Raw genomic sequence first — 20,077 nt, forward strand, 5'->3', positions numbered from 1 at the left:
GAAAAACGACGTCGCTGGCTGATTAGCATTTTAAAAGGGATTGTTAAAGGGGCCATCACTGCCGATGTTTTTTTTGTTGCCTTCTTAGGCATAGCTCCCCCTGTGTGACTATTTAGATTATTTTGTTGCTGAGATAAATGTCCAAATGATGGGCCACTTTGTTGAGATATCGTTTGTGGCCAGTTCGCTTTTGAACAATAAGTTCATACCTCGGCGGGCTTTGTCTGGTAGGATGGGGGTTTGGTGCTGTATGTATTTGGGTGATTTGTTTAGGGGCCTCCATAAATTACGTCACGCGATTTTTGACCCCCCCCCCCCCTTCGTCACACGGCGTCACAAAAAGTCAGACCCCCCCTCAAATATGACGTCACAAAGCTCTGCCCCCCCCCCCCAAATATAAAACATGCTTTAAATCGCTTTAAACTATTGTCATTGTAGTGCGTATTTAATGTGGCGCTGCACTCTGATGTTGTAGGAGAAAACATTTATGAAAAAGTCTATTTAATTAAGTAGAACGTGTTGTCTATGTTTATTTAAAGTTGCGCATTTTGATGTGACGTCACATTTCCCTAACCCCCCCCCCCTCGTCACACATCGCCACAAATGTCTGCCCCCCCCCCCTAGGTGCGTGACGTCATTTATGGACGGCCCCTTACCTTTCTTGTACCTTGCACACCTATCATGGTTTTGTTTGTTTGTTGTAACGTTCCTACCCCGTGCCCCTACTGGACATCGATGACAAAGAGCTTTATAGCTATCGGATTCCTCCAGTATCAATAAATATTCTGAAATTCTTCTGAAATATTATAATCAAGACGCGAACGGGGTTTTTGGACCGTCATTGATCAAACCGAGAAAGTACATCGCTGTGACTTCGTATCGGTCGCATTTAATTGTAGCTGACTCTGCCGTTGACAGCCGGAGTGTTGAATCATGATTACCCCTAAAAAGTCACATTTAATAGTAGCTGGCTCTGCCGTTGACAGCCGGAGTGTTGAAACCGGCTCCAGAGTGTGCCAGCTTCGATAAAATGTTGTTATGAAACGTCACCGAGGGTAGGGATATAAGCAAATTTTACCGCAAACGAATTCTGGAGGCAAACAGGATTTGTTGTAGTATTATTATTTATTTAAATTTGTGCGTGTTTATTCTGTGTTTCATTGTAGCCCAACCCTACCAATATACAACATTTAATGTTTTTATATATAGAACATTATATATAGAACATTTCGTTGTGAATATGTATATGCCGTATACATTTAATTGGAAGCTGCCCATTATTAATACAGTTTAACAAGTGGGCTTTCGCGACCAATATCATCCATAATAGAGTTTTTTAGGTTAAATCGCGTTAATATCTAAATGTGTCGTTAAAACCCGCCACCACCCCACACAGCCGACTAGTAAGGGTTGTCACGTAAACAGAACGTGCCCAATTCGTCATTAGTACAGCACTACACCGATGGCTTGGCTCTCCAACACACCCTCGTGCACCTAGCCTGGTACAAGAAGGCTTGGCTCTCCAACACACCGGTGTTGCTGTACCAGCGACGAATTGGCCACGTTCTTCAGCATTTTCTTGCTGTGGTTGTCCCACCTGATGAGGATTGCTTGTGTTGCGATCGAAATGTCGTGATTTGTTTGATTGTATTTCTACCTACGTGAATTTACCGAAAGAACCAAAGAGTATGGAATTCAGTAATATGTTTTAACCCCTTTCAACTGGTACAAAAACTGACACCTTTATACAAGGGGTCATGTTTGCAATAACCACAACACAAGCAGTCAAAATGCAAACAAAAGAAACAACTCTGATAATGATATGCACTGTCCTTGAAGTTGATTGGTCCACACCCGAGACAGCTTTTCTTAGAGCCTAACCAATCAACTTCAAGGACAGTGCATATCATTATCATAAAATTTCGATTTAAAGCTTTCGTGACTGCAGGGATTCATCTTCTTGGTTCTTTCGGTAAAGTCACGTAGAAGGGAAATAATAAAATAATAAAAATAAAACATCATAAAATAATTCTCACGACGTTTCGGCCACAACGCAAGTAGCCGTCCTCAGGTGAAGAACAGGTCTGTCGGGAAGACAGAGCCTGAATGAAACACCCCAGGCTTGGAGCGTATATTTAAGCTAGGTTGGAGGGGGAAGAACGCCTTAACAAAAGAATTTGCATATCAAGAGAAGTTTAGCATATTTATGGGAAATGCAGATATGGGATTAGTCACTACTTGTGAAATGCGTATCAGAGTTGTTTCTTTTTGTTTGCATTTTGACTGCTTGTGTTGTGGTTATTGCAAACATGACCCCTTGTATAAAGGTGTCAGTTTTTGTACCAGTTGAAAGGGTAAAAACCTATTACTATATTTTGCCACTGGTAAAGGAGATGTCTCATAGAGTATGGAATTCCTGCAGTCACGAAAGCTTCAAATCAAGATTGGCACGTTCTGTTTACGTATTAACACAGTGCTTGCGGAGGGGGTCTGCGTTAACCCGTGCTCACAGAAGGGTTCACCTCGTGCACCTAGCCTGGCACAAGAGCCGTTGTGCAGTTCAATGGACTCGGTCAAGAAACGTGTCCGAGCCGTGCGTGAAGCGGTGGTGAGAGTCGTTTCGGCGATGTTGGTGCTGTCGGCGTGCTGAGTCAATGCCACGTTGGAGAAACACTTTTTTTAAGGCCCATAAAAGACCCTTGTGTTGTGTGTGTTTTTTTACTCCGCCGCCTTTGTCAATACATTACTGAATGAAGGCCCCCCTCTGTGTTGCTTGTTTGACCATACTTCACCGCGTGAGTTAACACCTTTTCCCCACGCCCCCTCTGACTAAAACCGGACGGTTTTTCGGTAAAGTCACGTAGGTATTTTTTTTAATAAAAATAAATAAGAAAAATTTATATAAAAAAATTATAGAAATAAAATAAAAAATCACTGTGATTTATTATTTTATTTCTATATTTTTTCTATTTTACCTACGTGACTTTACCGAAAAAACCTAAGAGTATGAATTCTTGCAGTCACGAAAGCTTCAAATCTAGAACCGGACGGTCTTTCTCAGTCAGCGCCCCGAGGTCCGTGATCGCCACCGTGCAGATTTTTTCTGCGATAAAGTTCAAAGCAACGCCTTGTGGCCCAGACCTCGGTTCAAATCAAATTCTTGCCACACGATCACAAATCACAAACGCCGAATCCCATGCTGTCCGTGCCGTGGTGAATGGGGTTGCCACCTGTCCGGGTCACACCACAGACTCCAAATATTCAGCAGCAGGCGTCAGGGTCGGGATAGAACCCACGACCTCCTGCGTACCAGGCGAGGTAGTTAACATCTCCTAGCCACCGTGATGATGATGAGAGAGAGAGACACGCAAACTCCAAATATACAGCAGCAGGCGTCAGGGTCAGGATAGAACCCACGTCCTCCTGTGTACCAGGCGAGGTAGTTAACATCTCAATGCCACCGTGATGATGATGAGAGAGAGAGAGAGACACACAGACTCCAAATATACAGCAGCAGGCATCAGGGTCGGGATAGAACCCACGACCTCCTGTGTACCAGGCGAGATAGTTAACATCTCATAGCCACCGTGATGATGATGAGAGAGAGAGACACACAAACTCCAAATATACAGCAGCAGCCGGCGTCAGGGTCGAGATCGAACCCACGACCTCCTGTGTACCAGGCGAGATAGTTAACATCTCATAGCCACCGTGATGATGATGAGAGAGAGAGACACACAAACTCCAAATATACAGCAGCCGGCGTCAGGGTCGAGATCGAACCCACGACCTCCTGTGTACCTGGCGAGGTAGTTCACATCTCGCTCACCACGGCGCCAACAATGGAAGGTGGCATCAGATCCATGAATCTCGCGTGTTTACAGAGCGGCTCGCTTCACGGCCGGGTTTCCCTCGCCCCATGACTCTTACTGGAACGACGAGGCCTCCTTCCTGGAAATAGAGGTGAGCTGTGGGTTTACAGGAAACCCCGTCTGCTGTGGTTGTGAAAGTCCCACTGCTGTTGTGGCTAGAGTGTCACCCCTCCTGTGATTCTAGTGTGGCTGTTACTGTAGTTTAAATGCCACTGCTATTGTGGTGGTAGTGTTACTGCTATTGTGGTTGTGGTGTTACTGTTATTGTGGTTGTGGTGCCACTGCTATTGTGGTTGTGGTTTCACTGCTATTGTGGTTGTGGTGCCACTGCTATTGTGGTTGTGGTTTCACTGCTATTGTGGTTGTGGCACTATTATTGTGGGTGTGGTGTTACTGCTATTGTGGTTGTGGCACTATTATTGTGGTTGTAGTGTTACTGCTATTGTGGTTGTGCCACTATTGTTGTGGTTGTGGTGTTACTGCTACTGTGGTTGTGACACTATTGTTGTTGTGGTGTTACTGCTATTGTGGTTGTGGTGCCACTTTTGTTGTGGATGTGGTGTTACTGCTATTGTGGTTGTGACACTATTGTTGTTGCGGTGTTACTGCTATTGTGGTTGTGGTGCCACTATTGTTGTGGTTGTGGTGTTACTGCTATTGTGGTTGTGACACTATTGTTGTTGTGGTGTTACTGCTATTGTGGTTGTGGTGCCACTTTTGTTGTGGATGTGGTGTTACTGCTATTGTGGTTGTGACACTATTGTTGTTGTGGTGTTACTGCTATTGTGGTTGTGGTGCCACTTTTGTTGTGGATGTGGTGTTACTGCTATTGTGGTTGTGACACTATTGTTGTTGTGGTGTTACTGCTATTGTGGTTGTGGTGCCACTATTGTTGTGGTTGTGGTGTTACTGCTATTGTGGTTGTGGTGCCACTTTTGTTGTGGATGTGGTGTTACTGCTATTGTGGTTGTGGTGCCACTATTGTTGTGGTTGTGGTGTTACTGCTATTGTGGTTGTGACACTATTATTGTGGTTGTGGTGTTACTGCTATTGTGGTTGTGACACTATTATTGTGGTTGTGGTGTTACTGCTATTGTGGTTGTGACACTATTATTGTGGTTGTGGTGTTACTGCTATTGTGGTTGTGCCACTTTTATTGTGGTAGTATCACTGCTATTGTGGTTGTGGTGCCACTGCTATTGTGGTTGTGAATTCCACTGCTTTCGTTTGGGGAACTTGACACTTTGGCCAAATGCCCGGTGAATGAACTGGTGGTGTTACGCCAAGACAGAAGCACAACGCGGATTAGAGACAATGACGCAGGTGACTGACATCATTAAAACTGTTAAGAAACTTTTGTTATATTGTATGCAAGTGGAGTTGCGCAGGACATGTCATGGCGACAAGGAATGATGATGGGCGGATGGTGAAGTTGGAGTGACGGAGTGGCAGCCAAGGAACGGAACGTGTCCGAGAACAAATTGAAACCCGGGCAATAGAGCTCAGTGATTGTCAGCACTGTGAGAGGTTGGCCACAGATTGGGGAAGCCTTCATCCAGCAGTGGATTGAGCATGGCTGATTTCTCAAAATCGAAATGAGCATCGAGCGATGACTCATCTCCATTGGGGTGTGCCCCCTCCCCCCACCCTGAGCACGTGGTGGAAATTCCACATTCCTGCGGCAGAAGTGCTGCTCTCGTCGTTATGGACCTTCGAAAGACGATTAGACATCGACCCGTGGCCTGAGTAACAGGAAACAATAAAAGTTCAATCTTGATTTGAAGCTTTCGTGATTGCATGAATTCCATACTCTTTGGTTCTTTCGGTAAAGTCACGTGGGTAGAAATAAAATAAAACAAATCACGACGTTTCGATGGCAACACAAGCAATCCTCATCAGGTGGGACAACCATAGCAAGAAAATGCTGAAGAACGTGGCCAATTCGTCGCTGGTACAGCAACACCGGTGTGTTGGAGAGCCAAGCCCTCTTGTGCCAGGCTAGGTGCACGAGGGTGTGTTGGAGAGCCAAGCCATTGGTGCAGTGCTGTACTAGTGACGAATTGGCACGTTCTGTTTACGTGACAACCCTTACTAGTTGGCTGTGTCGGGTGGTGGCGGGTTTTAACGACACATTTATATATTAACGCGATCTAACCAAAAAAAAACCCCTCTTATGGATGTTATTGGTCGCGAAAGCCCACGTGTTTAACTGTGTTAATAATAGGCAACTGCCAATTAAATGTATACGGTATATACATATTCACAACTAAATGTTCTACATATAATATTCGGTAAAGTCACGTAGCAGCTCTCCCAGCCGACTTCAGCATTTGCTTGCTGTGGTTGTCCCACCTGATGATGATCGCTTGTGTTGCGATCGAAACGTCGTCATTTGTTTAATTTTATTTTCACCAAAAGTTGTTTGCGAGTTTCAGTTCCTCTCTAGTGACGTCACCGCGTGACTTCGATCCGGCACGGCAGTGACGTCACTACATGGGTACTGAAATTATACTGGTAGGAATGAAGTGGACCAGACCACCAATAGATTAATGTGTCCGTCCGTCCGTCCGTGGGAGGGGTGGTGTTGAGGGTGGTGTTGGAAATGAAAGACTACGAGTCTTTAAATCTCACAGCGTTTCTTGTCAAAACAAACACTTTTAATTAACGTTACACTAGAATACAGTAATTTTTTCTTTAACTCCTCTATACCCGGTCGATATCTCTGTACTGGTACTAAGTATTATTCCTACCAGCCCACCCCGCAGGGTCCTGTTTTAAAAAATATATATTTACTCAATGACCCCAGACCATATGAATACAATGAGTGGCCTGGGATGTCAAGTAAGGGGCCGTCCATAAATGACGTCACGCACCTAGGGGGGGGGGGTGGTCAGACATTTGTGATGATGTGTGACGATGGGGGGGGGGGGGGGGTGAGAAATGTGACGTCACATCAAAATGCGCAACTTTAAATAGATATAGACAACACGTTCTACTTAATTAAATAAATGTTTTCTCCTACAACATCAGAGTGCAGCGCCACATTGAATACGCACTACAATGACAATAGTTTAAAGCGATTTGAAGCAATGTTTTATATGGGGGGGGGGGGCAGAGCTTTGTGACGTCATAGGGGGGGGGTCTGACTTTTTGTGACGCCGTGTGACGAAGGCGGCGGGGGGGGGGGGTCAAAAATCGTTCAAAATCGCGTGACGTCATTTATGGACGGCCCATAATGTAATTAACTCCTTGTTGGCCATATAAATAAACCGCTGAGGCTAAAGTTTCGTAAGGTGAGTGTAACGCTCAAAGTGCGTTCTCGTGACGTCGTCGGAGTGAAGCGTGACGACACTTGCTGACGCTCCCACGTGTGTCGTCACAGACGAAGCAGTGACGTCACTGGGAGTTATTTAAACGCGAGGCGATTAATTTAAAGTGGATTTGGACGTTAAAGTGGACTATGTGCCACGTAGGAGTTCGAGCCATTTCCACGCAGCGTTGTTGACGAACTTGTTGGGAATGTGGTGGTTTATTGTTTTTTACGTCCGTTCATAACACCAAGAATAGTTTCTCGGAAAACAAACAATTGTTTCGCATTTGGAAATTTTTTTTTGTATTCTTGCCTCGAGCTCCGGCAATGACGTCACCCGAATTTAAATGAGGGCCGCGTGCAGTCGCGCGCGCGCTGATTGGTCGGCGAGTGACGTCACCCGAATTTAAATGAGGAGGGCCGCGTGCAGTCGCGCGCGCTGTGATTGGTTGGCGAGTGACGTCAACGAATTTAAATGAGGGCCGCGTGCAGTCGCGCGCGCGCGCGCTGATTGGTCCGCGAGTGACGTCACTTGCAATTCCCCCCAGGAGGATGGTGGTGATGATGGTCATGATGATGATGTTTATGATAATGGTGATGTGAATGATGGTGATGATGTTAATGATGATAATGATATTCTTGGTTCTTTCGGTAAAGTCACGTAAATGGGAAATAATAAATTGTATTGTTGTATTTTTATTAAATTGTTTTATTTTTATGATTTTAAACAAATGGTTTTATTTGTATTATTTTATTATTTCCCTTCTACGTGACTTTACCGAAATAACTAAGAATATGAATCCCTGCAGTCACGAACGCTTTAAATCGAAAAATGATGTTAATGATGGTGATGATGTTCATGATGATGTAAATGATGGTGGTGTTAATGATGGTGATGATGTTAATGATGGTAAGGATGTTATTGATGGTAATGATGTTAATGATGGTGATGATGTTCATGATAATGGTGATGATGTGAATGATGGTGATGATGGTCATGATGATGATGTTCATGATGGTGATGTGAAATTATGTTAATGATGATGTGAATTATGGTGATATTAATGATGGTGATGATCATGATAATGGTGATGTGAATGATGGTGATGATGTTCATGATGATGTCAATGATGGCGATGATGTTCATGATGGTGATTATGTTAATGATGTGAAATTATGTTAATGATGATGTGAATTATGGTGATATTAATGATGGTAATGATCAGGATAATGGTGATGTGAATGTTGGTGATGATGGTGATGTTGATAATGGTGTTAATGGTGATATGAATGATGATGTTAATGATGGTGGTGATGTTAATGATGGTAATGTTAATGATGGTAATGTTAATGATGTGAATGATGTTGATTATGCTAATGATGATGTTAATGGTGATGTGAATGATGATGGTGTTGATGTCAACACTTACTTCTGTCGGATACAAATTGCGACATACGCAATGGCAGAGTTTTGATATCCTAGATGATGATCTGAGTGGAAATGATGAGTTTTGTACGGCCAATACGAAAGCAACTGTCAAGAGATGTCCTTTCATAATAAAAAAAAATACACTTAACACTTTCAAAGAAGCACATCCAAGCAGTGTGTAACTCTACGAAAATATCCATTCGGCTCTTAGTGATTCATCCATTTGAAGTGCTACCAGAGTGTGCTAATTGCAGATAACCACTATGACGGTGGCATGTTTACGCATGTGGCGGGCAGTGCAAAGTGGCAGGGGGGGTCACAGATGGTGGTGGTGTGAGTAGCAAAAGCCAGATCCACCGTGGGTGCCCAACACGTGGTCACGGTCTCCCTTCACCGAGCCACATGGATACCTGAAGCACAAAAGGGAAAACGTGTCTCTTGTTGTTGTGTGACCGCTGTCACAACAACAACAACAGTGCCCCGATCCACAGCACATATGGCGCTGACACAACCACTACCAAGTCCATGCCCTCCCTGTCTGTGGCTTCATCAAGCTGAGTGTGAAATTGTTGACATTGCACTGCACCAACAATAACAACAATAAAGTCCCAGTGAGTGACGTCTGTGAGTAAAGAGCTTGGCAGCTCTTCGGATTCCTCCCGCAGTCTAAATACAGATTCTGTAAGAATTCGTATTTTTTGGGTCTTTCAGTAAATATTCTTTGGTTCTTTCGGTAAAGTCACGTAGAAGGGAAATAATAAAATAATAAAATTCTCACGACGTTTCGGCCACAACACAAGCAGCCGTCCTCAGAGCTGTCGGAAAAAAAAGTCGCAAAGAACCAAGAATATGAATCCATGCAGTCACGAAAGCTTTAAATCGATTAAGTCACCGAGATAGGTTCAAAGAAAATAAACAAAAAAAACTACGACGTTTCGATCGCAACACAAGCTGTCGTTGTGTTGCGATCGAAACTTAGTTTTTAGTTATTTTCTTTGAACCGATCAACGTGACTTTAACCGAAAGACCTCAAAGAATATACAGATTTAATATGTATATTAGTATACTACTACTGTGTACTAATATAAGGATTCTGATTGGTCGACCCAGTTATGGGTGACGTCACGGCTTTCTCTCCCCCCCCCCCCGCCGCCCCCCCCCCCTGACGCGGCAGGCTCCACCCACTGCCTCTCTGATTGGTCACCGCGCCTGGCGCGCTGATTCGCTGGTGACTTGCCTTGGCAGTGGTGCACAAGCACCGTCAACAACAACAACAAGATGGCCAGCACGTTCGGCAACAACAACAAGATGGCCAGCACGTTCGTCAACAACAATAAGATAGCAAGCAAGTTCGTCAACAACAACAAGATAGCCAGCACCTTCGTCAACAACAACAAGTTAGCCAGCACCTTCGTCAACAACAAGATAGCCAGCACGTTCGTCAACAACAAGATAGCCAGCACGTTCGTCAACAACAACAAGATAGCCAGCACGTTCGTCAACAACAAGATAGCCAGCACCTTCGTCAACAACAACAAGATAGCCAGCACGTTCGTCAACAACAAGATAGCCAGCACGTTCGTCAACAACAACAAGATAGCCAGCACGTTCGTCAACAACAACAAGATAGCCAGCACCTTCGTCAACAACAACAAGATAGCCAGCACGTTCGTCAACAACAAGATAGCCAGCACCTTCGTCAACAACAACAAGATAGCCAGCACGTTCGTCAACAACAAGATAGCCAGCACCTTCGTCAACAACAACAAGATAGCCAGCACGTTCGTCAACAACAAGATAGCCAGCACGTTCGTCAACAACAAGATAGCCAGCACGTTCGTCAACAACAACAAGATAGCCAGCACGTTCGTCAACAACAAGATAGCCAGCACCTTCGTCAACAACAACAAGATAGCCAGCACGTTCGTCAACAACAAGATAGCCAGCACGTTCGTCAACAACAACAAGATAGCCAGCACGTTCGTCAACAACAAGATAGCCAGCACCTTCGTCAACAACAACAAGATAGCCAGCACGTTCGTCAACAACAAGATAGCCAGCACGTTCGTCAACAACAAGATAGCCAGCACGTTCGTCAACAACAACAAGATAGCCAGCACCGTCAACAACAACAAGATAGCAAGCAAGTTCGTCAACAACAACAAGATAGCAAGCAAGTTCGTCAACAACAACAAGATAGCCAGCACGTTCGTCAACAACAACAAGATAGCCAGCACGTTCGTCAACAACAACAAGATAGCAAGCAAGTTCGTCAACAACAACAAGATAGCCAGCAAGTTCGTCAACAACAACAAGATAGCCAGCACGTTCGTCAACAACAACAAGATAGCAAGCAAGTTCGTCAACAACAACAAGATAGCCAGCAAGTTCGTCAACAACAACAAGATAGCCAGCACGTTCGTCAACAACAACAAGATAGCAAGCAAGTTCGTCAACAACAACAAGATAGCCAGCAAGTTCGTCAACAACAACAAGATAGCCAGCACGTTCGACAACATCCCTCCCCGTGCGTGTGGCCTTAAAAGGAAAGTTATATGGCAGGCGACGTTTCGGGCCATTGCCCTTATTCACGGCATATAAATAGGGCGGACCAGAGAGTGAGAGAGTGGATACGAGTTGAAGTGTGCACTGTACAACACGTGCGCTAATAATAATGTAACTGATTAAGTTTTTTTCCCCCGATCAATAAAAAAAACCCCACTGGCATTTGAATAGTCAAAACCCGAGATTTAAAAACGGCATTTAAGTAGTCATCTCAAGTTTTCCGTTTTTTTTTTCGATTTGCACGACTCGGGGAGAAGATTTGCTGTGACATCTTTGACAAAGAGCTTCACAGCTCATCGGATTCCTCCACTCTCAATAAATAACTGAGTCGCCCCCCCCACCCCCCCCTTTCGCCCCGCCCCCCCCTTTCGCCCCGCCCCCCCCCCCTTTCGCCCCGCCCCCCCGCCACCTTTCGCCCCGCCCCCTGCCACCTTTCGCCCCGCCCCCCGCCACCTTTCGTCTTCTCCGATTGGTCAACACCTCCGTGATTGACGTCTTCCGCTTCCCGAGCTCCTCCCCCCTCGCGTCGCTTAGCAACATGCGCGTGACGTCACGCGGCGGGTACCCCCCCCCCCCTCCGGCCCCGTGGTGGGCAGCAGTGGAAGATGGCGGTGCTGGGCGAAGGCCGCGAGTTTGCGTTGTCGTGCGGACGGCTCGGCTCGGACCCTGAGCGCCTCACCCTTCTCCACGTCAAGCTCACAGACACGGCCATCAAGGCTTTCGAAGTGCACCAGGCGTCCAAGGTGAGAGGGGGTTTGTTGGTGAGGTTGGTGAGGTTTGTGAGTTGCTTACTGTACGAGTACGTACATTTGCTGTCGATCTCCTCCAACACTGCCACTGATGGACGTCCTCGCTCCAGGATGGTTGGTCAAGAGTTTTGTTGCCAAGGGTTCAACAGTTTTAGTGTATTTTTGTTTCATTTACCGGCGGTTGAATTGTGATTGTGACGAGTAACTTGCTGGTCTTATTGCTACGACTGTGTGACGATGGAAGTGGTGGTGTTGGTGTTGGTGGTGGTTGCGGTGGTGGTTGTGTGCTTTAATAGAAATCGCTTCTGTGCACTTTATAAAGAGAGGTTATCGTTTTGACATTAAGCGAATTAAAATAGTTAAAACGATTAGACGAAATCGTCAATGGAGCCCTTCGACTGCGTGTGTCCATTAAAAGTGGTTGTTAGTGAAACTAAAAACAGGCGTTGTCGCACTTAATCATTTATACTTGAACTCAACAACAACATGATATTAACACAATATTTCAACTAGTTTTCACCTCAAGGAGGTTAGTGTCTTGTATGTTAGGTAACGTGGGTTTATTTTGTGAACGTGGTTACGAGATAATCGATGTTGTCTGCTGGTGTGGGGTGGGAAGGGCGGAGAGCGGTGAGGGAGAACGTCTGGAACGAACTAGAGGCCATTACAAGGCGCAGTGCTTCTTTAAATTGTTTTATCTTCGCACAGTGTCTTTAAAGTATGTAAATGTGTATCGTAAATGGCTTCGTGATGTTAACGATTTGGTAAATTAATGTGGAAGCTAATGCCAAGCGCAGTGCGGTTTCGATAAACGAAACTACTGAGGGTGGTTGTGGTACCAGGTGGTCGAGTTTGGGGTACGTGGACATTGCAAAGTGCAACTCGTTAGGTGATCAACGTTGCGCTTTCTCTGCCCTTAATTTTAAATGTTTAAAAGACTGTTTAACACGTAGCAGGATTTCGCGAATAATATTATTGATTTGTGATCAACGTTTTTGAGGTTAGATCGCGTTATTTATAAATGTGTCGTAACCCTCCACCAACCGACACGGCCAATCAGCAAAAAAGTGTCACGTTGACAAAATACAAATATTCTTGGTTCTTTCGGTAAAGTCACGTAGAAGGGAAATAATGAAATAATAATAAATATAAAACAATATTTATATTATTTTATTATTTCCCTTCTACGTGACATTACCGAAAGAACCAAGAATATGAATCCCTGCAGTCACGAAAGCTTTAAATAAAAAAGACAAATAGTTCACTACTTTAGCCCACCGGTGTGTTGAAGAGTGAAACCACAACATTTAAAAAATTTTGAGTAGTACGACGTTTCGCTGGTAATTGCATCCAGCATCATCGGGCAATTCGCCAGAATAAAAAAATAAAGTATCAACGTGACACTTTTTTGCTGATTGGCCGTGTCGGGTGGTGGAGGGTTACGACACATTTATAAATAACGCGATCTAACCTAAAAACGTTGATTATGTTAAAAAGACTGTCGTGGATTTTGGGACTGAGGAATTCGCGAACTCTCTGCGTCACCCTCTCACACCACCCCCCAAGCCGCCTTCTTCCTCCTCCTCCTGACAAAATGGACAGAAACGCCTTTCCCTAAATTATTGAACGGACGCCAAGTCAAGGCAGTTCGGAATGCGAAAATGTGTTCACCTATAGAGCGCATGTGGTGAACAACATCTATGCACTCTACTGCACACGCAAACGAGTTATTGTGTTTTAGTTTGTAATTAAGTAAAAGCTCGGCCGAGGTTCGGACGCTAGCTGAACAAATAAACAACGTAACGGCGGGGGGTACACTTTTTAAGTGAACAACATCAGCGGTTCAATGGGCCACGCCGGAGAGCAAGCGATGAGTAACTTGTGTGTCTGTATAATGTGCAATACACAGGCGCGCACGCCTGCTGATATAGCGCCCAGCGGAGATGCTAATCTGCTGATGGTTTGCCTGCTGTAAATAGAACCCTGCGTGTGTGTGTGTGCTGCGTTCTGCTGCAGTTACTTGGCATGGGCACGCCGTAGCAGCCACTGCACTGCTGGGGGGTGATGGCTTTGTTAGCCCTTGTATGGAGATGTGACACTCGGGGATATTCCACGGGTCAAGGGGTAACAACTAGGGGAGGGTGGGGGAAGTGTGGCCGGAAAATGGCAGTAACACAGCAATCGTTACTAGTACAGCACTCCGCGGTGTGCTGGAGATCAAAGCCATTTCATTTACAAGCTGAGTACGACGTTAGCCAGTAATGTCGTACTCGGATTGTAAATGTTGTGGCTTTGCTCTCCAACACACCGGTGTGCTGTACTCGTAATGAATTGGGATGTTCTGTTCACGTGACAAACTTTACTAATCGGCTGTGTCAAGTGGTGACGGGTTTACATAACGCGCTCAAACCCCCCAAAAAACCCCTGTATTATGGATGATATTGGTCGCGAAAGCCTGTGTGTTAAACTGACAGCAATCGATGTTGAATGTATCCGTAACGAGTCTTGAATTGAGGCATGCTTCGTATGTGTGCGTTTATCCAACCGCTCTGGTTTTAACCGCGCATCACCAAACACTCCGTAATGGAGTTAACCAAACATCCCCACTATGTCGGGGACCCTCGTGAAATTGCCTGGAGACGTTCCTGGATAAAGGAGAGGGGATTGATTATTTTTAGAAGAGGGTTTCCCCCATCCCTGGCTCCCATCTCGTCTACCGAGAGGCATCCCCGATTATAAAAGCATTGCGCAACCTAAACATATACGTATACCTACTATAATCACCAAGGAACGTAGTCCTTAACGTTCGAGACGTCACTCCATGTAGACCAGCCCCCCCCCCCTAATTAATATTCATTAGCAGGTGACGTCCTCCAAATGGACACCCCCACCACCCCTCATTAATAATCATGAGCAGGTGACGTCACTCCACATCAAACAACCCCCCTCATTAATAATCATGAGCAGGTGATGTCACTCAACATCAAACAACCCCCCTCATTAATAATCATGAGCAGGTGACGTCCTCCAAATGCACCCCCTCCCCCCTCCATTATTATTACCTACTATAATGAGACAAAAATGTCTGTGTGCAACGCTCGTGACGTCACTCAACGTCGACCAGCCTCGCTCATTAATAATCATGAGCAGGTTACGTCCTCAAGATGGACACGCCACTACATTCATAATGATTAGCGGCTGACGTCACTCCACATGGGGGGCCGAGACGCCTCCTCCCCCCTCCTCGGCGTCCACTGACAACCCTCACTACAAAGGCAGAACCCTCACGTCACGCGATCTCCGTAACGCTGTTGAGACATAGAAGTAAAAAGGACGTCATGATGAACAAGGGATTAGAACCTTAAAATGAAATAGGTCTGTCACCGCACCCTTACAAATTGCACACACAAGTTTCAGACTTACTTAAATACACCCGTCCTTGGCCGGGCAAAAGGCTAGTTTAGTAAATAGGTGAACGAATGTAAACATTTCGGTTTTATTCGAATTGTTAAGGATATTTTTGAAGCTCTCGGATTTAAGATCACTTATGTCAGTAAAAAGTAACACTATGGCAGCGACGTCACTACTTGGGACGTCATGTCTTCGGATTAATCCTAAACAAATTGGATACGACATTTCATGTCAATGCTCGATTCGTGGGATCAATTTCGGAATGAGCAGCACATTCCGATTATATTTGTATCCAGGCTGTGTGTTATAGACTACCAAGAGATTAAGCTTTGTTATTCTGAAAAGTACTTTCATAGTGAGCTCTGGCACATTAAACATTATTTATTATTATGCTTCTTTACTCAGGAATGCCTTGCTGAGTCTCACGACTCATTTTCAGGAGGGTCCTGCCAGGTTTTGATATTTATCGGCGATTGCTATTTATATTAAAATGGAGTAGTTTCTGGGGCATTTAAAAATGGACTACACAGTGGTCTGCTATTAGGAATAAAGTCAGGGGAACTTTAATGTCCACCCCGAATCAGACTGGATATCTATTTCGTGAATAATACACCCGCGGTAATAGCCAGGGCGGCTGCTGAATACGAACCGTGAATCTGCAACAAGTGGTGGATGCGCTACCACTAGGCCATGTCTTTGTCACAGCCGATTACAGTACAGTGAATGTGACTTTTTTATATTTTTCTTCACGAACAAAAATTTCACTAATGTCAGTATCCTGTTTATAAACCTACATGCAAATAACAGATGTTTATTGAGTTGCCTCTTTAGAATTGCTGCCTTGTATTGTCCTGCAGCTGTTTTATTTGATCACAAGCAGGCCTAAGATGTGTTCTTGTCATTTTCGAAAATTAGCCTTTTATGCACGTGTGTGGCATACATTTGGCTATAAATTAATGGAAAGTCACACGGGATTGAAATCTTTGTGATGGTGTGTAATAGAGCGCAGACATGAACGTGGAGTGCTTTCTCAGTTACCCCGTAATTGTACTTGTTACATTTGCCGAGCAGATGTCGCATGTTTAAAAGTTCGCTGTTGCGCCGGGTCTTGATGCATCTGGGAATATTATAAAACCATCGAAACATTGATGTAATCTTCACTTGAATTTCAAACCGTTATCTCTCCTGCAAACAAACATTTTGGTTAAGAAGCGGATGTGCTCTGTAATGCAAATCGGCGGGTAATTGTGCGCGCTTTAAATTGTCAAATGTAACCTCGAATGTTAACTCCCTGACGTTTGCCTAACGGACTGAGCTTTTAAACCAGTGTTAGGTAAAGACTGGTGTCGAGGGTGCACTGGATGCAAGGGTTTAAATGGAGAGCTGAGGCCGAATCGTCCAATAGGATGTTATGGTTAAGAACCTAAGGACACTATGTTGCTGCATGCCAGTGCAGAGATTTTTGCACGAAAAAAGAAGCAAATATTTGGCAGGAATCGCACGGCTCTGGACTGCATTCATTAAGTTGTGGCCTTTACGCTGTATAGCATTTAAAATGGATATTTTCTTTCTGAACGGCTTAGATTCGGCTTGAGTTTCAAAGGACTGGATCTTCACTTTTGACATTGAATGTTCTTTGGCTTCGTACGTTTCGTGCAAACACACGCTTGTTTTCTAGTTTACCTTTTTAAAACAAAAACACAAATTCCTTTCGCTATTTTGCTTAAAGATACACTTTGAGCACTCGCTTTTAATATCATATCCGTGATGGTCAGTGTAGAGTTTATAATTTATTTGCACATTTGTGTGCTTGCTTGTTTATGCTTTTTAGCACAACGTATCACATTGCATGCATCCCTTGCATACTTGACACGATTCTATTGCACGGTCCTGCCCCCGCCGTTCCTTTGAGTCATTTTACACATGGAATACACCCTCCGAGTGAGTGACATGTCACTGCAACCGGCTCCACATGTTGGTCGCCCAGTTGAACAAACGCAGCGAACTTTCAGGAATAGCCATTTAATCACGCGCGCAGGTAACACAGTGCCGTTCTGTTTTAAGATGCATGTGTTCGCTTTAACTGCTCCACAGGTTGGTTGCACGGCGGGGAGGTCATTAACCATTCTTGTGGGGCATAATTCAGGTGCCGGATAAATGCTTTGGGAAATGGGGAATTGAATACACTGCATGCTGGTGTTTTGCAGTAAGAAACATGGTACATTTTCGTTTGGAGATTTTGTAAAAGCCAACGGTGTTTGTTCAACTTAGGAAGAAGGCAGCAAGTCCTTAATTATTTGGTACAACGTGATTGATAGCAATGATAAATGGGGGATTTGTAATGTTTCAGCCTTTTGGACAATTGATACTGTTAAGAAGGCAAGCACTTGTGTATTATATGAATGCCTGACTGCATAAAGATGTAATTTTTAAACTGGGGTAATTGTTTTTAATTGCATAATGTTTATTCTGTCATCATACTTATGTTGCACTGCATTCACTCAAAGTAGAGAGTGTAACATGACAACAAAATAGGAATAACATTTCTGAAGGGTGTGTAGTGTACCCATTCAAGTTATTTTCTAATACAGCTTCTAAAATGTCATTGTGGTAAAACAAATCAACCTTGTATTAATGATAGATTTAAAAAAACTTTCTCTGGATCCGCTGTGGCCACATGTTTGCATGTGCACACCGTGTCCCCCCACGTTCCATGCCGTGTGAAATTCGCTGCTTCATATTACATTGCCGTGCCAAGAGAGAGCAGTGCAGTCAGTGCAGGGTATAACTTTATCCTCGCTGGTAACCCTAACCCCCTAACCCTTTAAAACCTGGCCTTTAACCCCGTGCCTTAACCCTCCATTGAATGCAGTGGTGGCAGTTCAGCACGGAAGCTCAAGCGTGGCCGGAGAAACCCAAAGATTGGCGAGGACTGCCGGGGAGCGGAGGGATAAAGGGTGCAGAGACGCCATGGGGTTGCAGCCGTTGTATCTGTAGCTCCCTGCGTCACTCGTGGAACCGTATCCGATTGCACCCGTTGCGTGACCCCCGGTACCAGCCAAAACAGCAAATTAAAACAAATTGAGTCTTAATAGTGTATTCATAAATATCACGATGTTATTGCAAAGCGATTACAATTGATGAAGTAGTAATCCGCGTGTCTTTGCGCCAGCTCGCACACTTTGGCGTCTGCTGTCTGCGGCTCAGTGCGGTTTCTTTCCATTCAAAACTATGCCTGCCCCAGTTGTGGGGGTTGACCCAGGCTTCTGGTTTTAGCCAACTTTTAACGCTTTGAGCACTTTGCCTGTTCTAGTCATTTTCAAAATGCCACGGTGTTTTGTGGTGCTGTGTAGCATATCGCCCTCGCGTACGTGACTAGGTATTTTATTTTACACAATACAAGACCTGTTGGTCAAGGCATCTATGGGGGGGGGGGGGGGGGTGGTTATTTTATCGAAACAAATTGGAGAGCAAAGTGACGTAATAGATTTAAATGATCTCTGTAATTGTTTTTGTCAAACAAACCGTCAAATTAGCTTGCTTTCTGCTTTCTTGCCGAGTACGAACTATAATGGATGGATAGTGATACTGAACTTGTCCACAATATGGAGTTTGTTTATTATTGCTTAATGTTAATTCTAGATTTGAAGCTTTCGTGACTGCAATGATTCATATTCTTAGGTTTTTCGGTAAAGTCACGTAGGTAAAACATCAAAATTAATAAAAAATAAAATAAAGATCACGACGTTTCGGAGGCAACACAAGTCTCCGTCATCAGGTGGGACCGTCACAGCCAGATTAGCTGCATCAAGTGAGGCAATGATTCAAGATGTAATCCCTTAAAAGCGAGTTGAGGGGGGAGGAGAGGGGGGGAGCTCATCAGAATGTGGTAGCCAATGAATGGAACTTTTTACATTTTGCTCTTTGGTACTACAAACAAATATCTGGATAGCTTCCAGTCTATGTCTGGACGAAACACTGATATGTACCCTTGACAGTGTGCTTTGAGGCTGCTGGTCTACCTCTCTTCATAGTGTTTGCATTTAGATCTACTGCATTAATAATGAGTGATTTGCCCTTGAGGTGTACTTTGTATGTGTCATAACCCCTGTAAAGCCACCTTATTGCATTCTTTTATCGCAAGCTCTGTTAAGAAGAGGCATCATAAAGCAGAGTTTCTGCTGCGTGACCTTGTTTTTCGTGGGTCGGGAAGTTTTAAAAGCCACGCTTTTAAAGGCCAGCATAGTGTGTTTTTGAATGGCAGACACAGATTCGTAAGGTTTACTCACACTTGGCTGTACGCTAACGGTAGCATTAGGGGCAAACAAAACAAGCCGCACACACACGAGTGAGTGTCGTTAGCCTCCGGTACAGTTTGAACCTTACACTCCATTGATGCAAATAAACGTTTTGTACGTGGAAGAAAATATAAATGTCTCGTGGACATAAACTGGTTTGACCAAATCGGCTTAAACTGTTTAACCTGTTTTGAAGTCAAATCTGCATCCCTGCGATGGGTTATAATTCGCAACATTTTGGGAAATGTTTTACCCGCAGAAGATACGTTTGTGACCATAGGATTGGTCCTGGGCCTCCCCGAGGTCGACTCAGCCTCAAATGAGTACCTGGTGCGGTGTGTAAACATTGCCACTGGGGAGACAAAGACGTGGTGCTTGCCACCCACCCCCTCGTGTACCGTGTCGGCTTTGATAGGTGACAGCACTTTCCCCAACAGTCTTTT

At 44.6% G+C, this 20,077-nt stretch overlaps 1 protein-coding gene across 1 annotated transcript in view; it reads left to right on the forward strand.

The window, feature by feature from the left end:
* Positions 1-11,765: 11,765 nt before the first annotated feature.
* The window catches only part of LOC133354228 (RNA polymerase II elongation factor ELL2-like), a 53,369-nt gene continuing 45,057 nt past the window's right edge, over positions 11,766-20,077 (forward strand). Inside the window, 1 exon segment of the mRNA XM_061570910.1 lies at positions 11,766-11,919. Coding sequence (XP_061426894.1) covers positions 11,782-11,919 — 138 coding nt within the window. The 5' untranslated portion in view covers positions 11,766-11,781.

This window comes from Lethenteron reissneri, chromosome 46 (assembly GCF_015708825.2).
Source record: "Lethenteron reissneri isolate LAM-NWPU_2019-01 chromosome 46, ASM1570882v1, whole genome shotgun sequence".
NCBI classification, from domain to species: Eukaryota; Metazoa; Chordata; class Hyperoartia; order Petromyzontiformes; family Petromyzontidae; genus Lethenteron; species Lethenteron reissneri.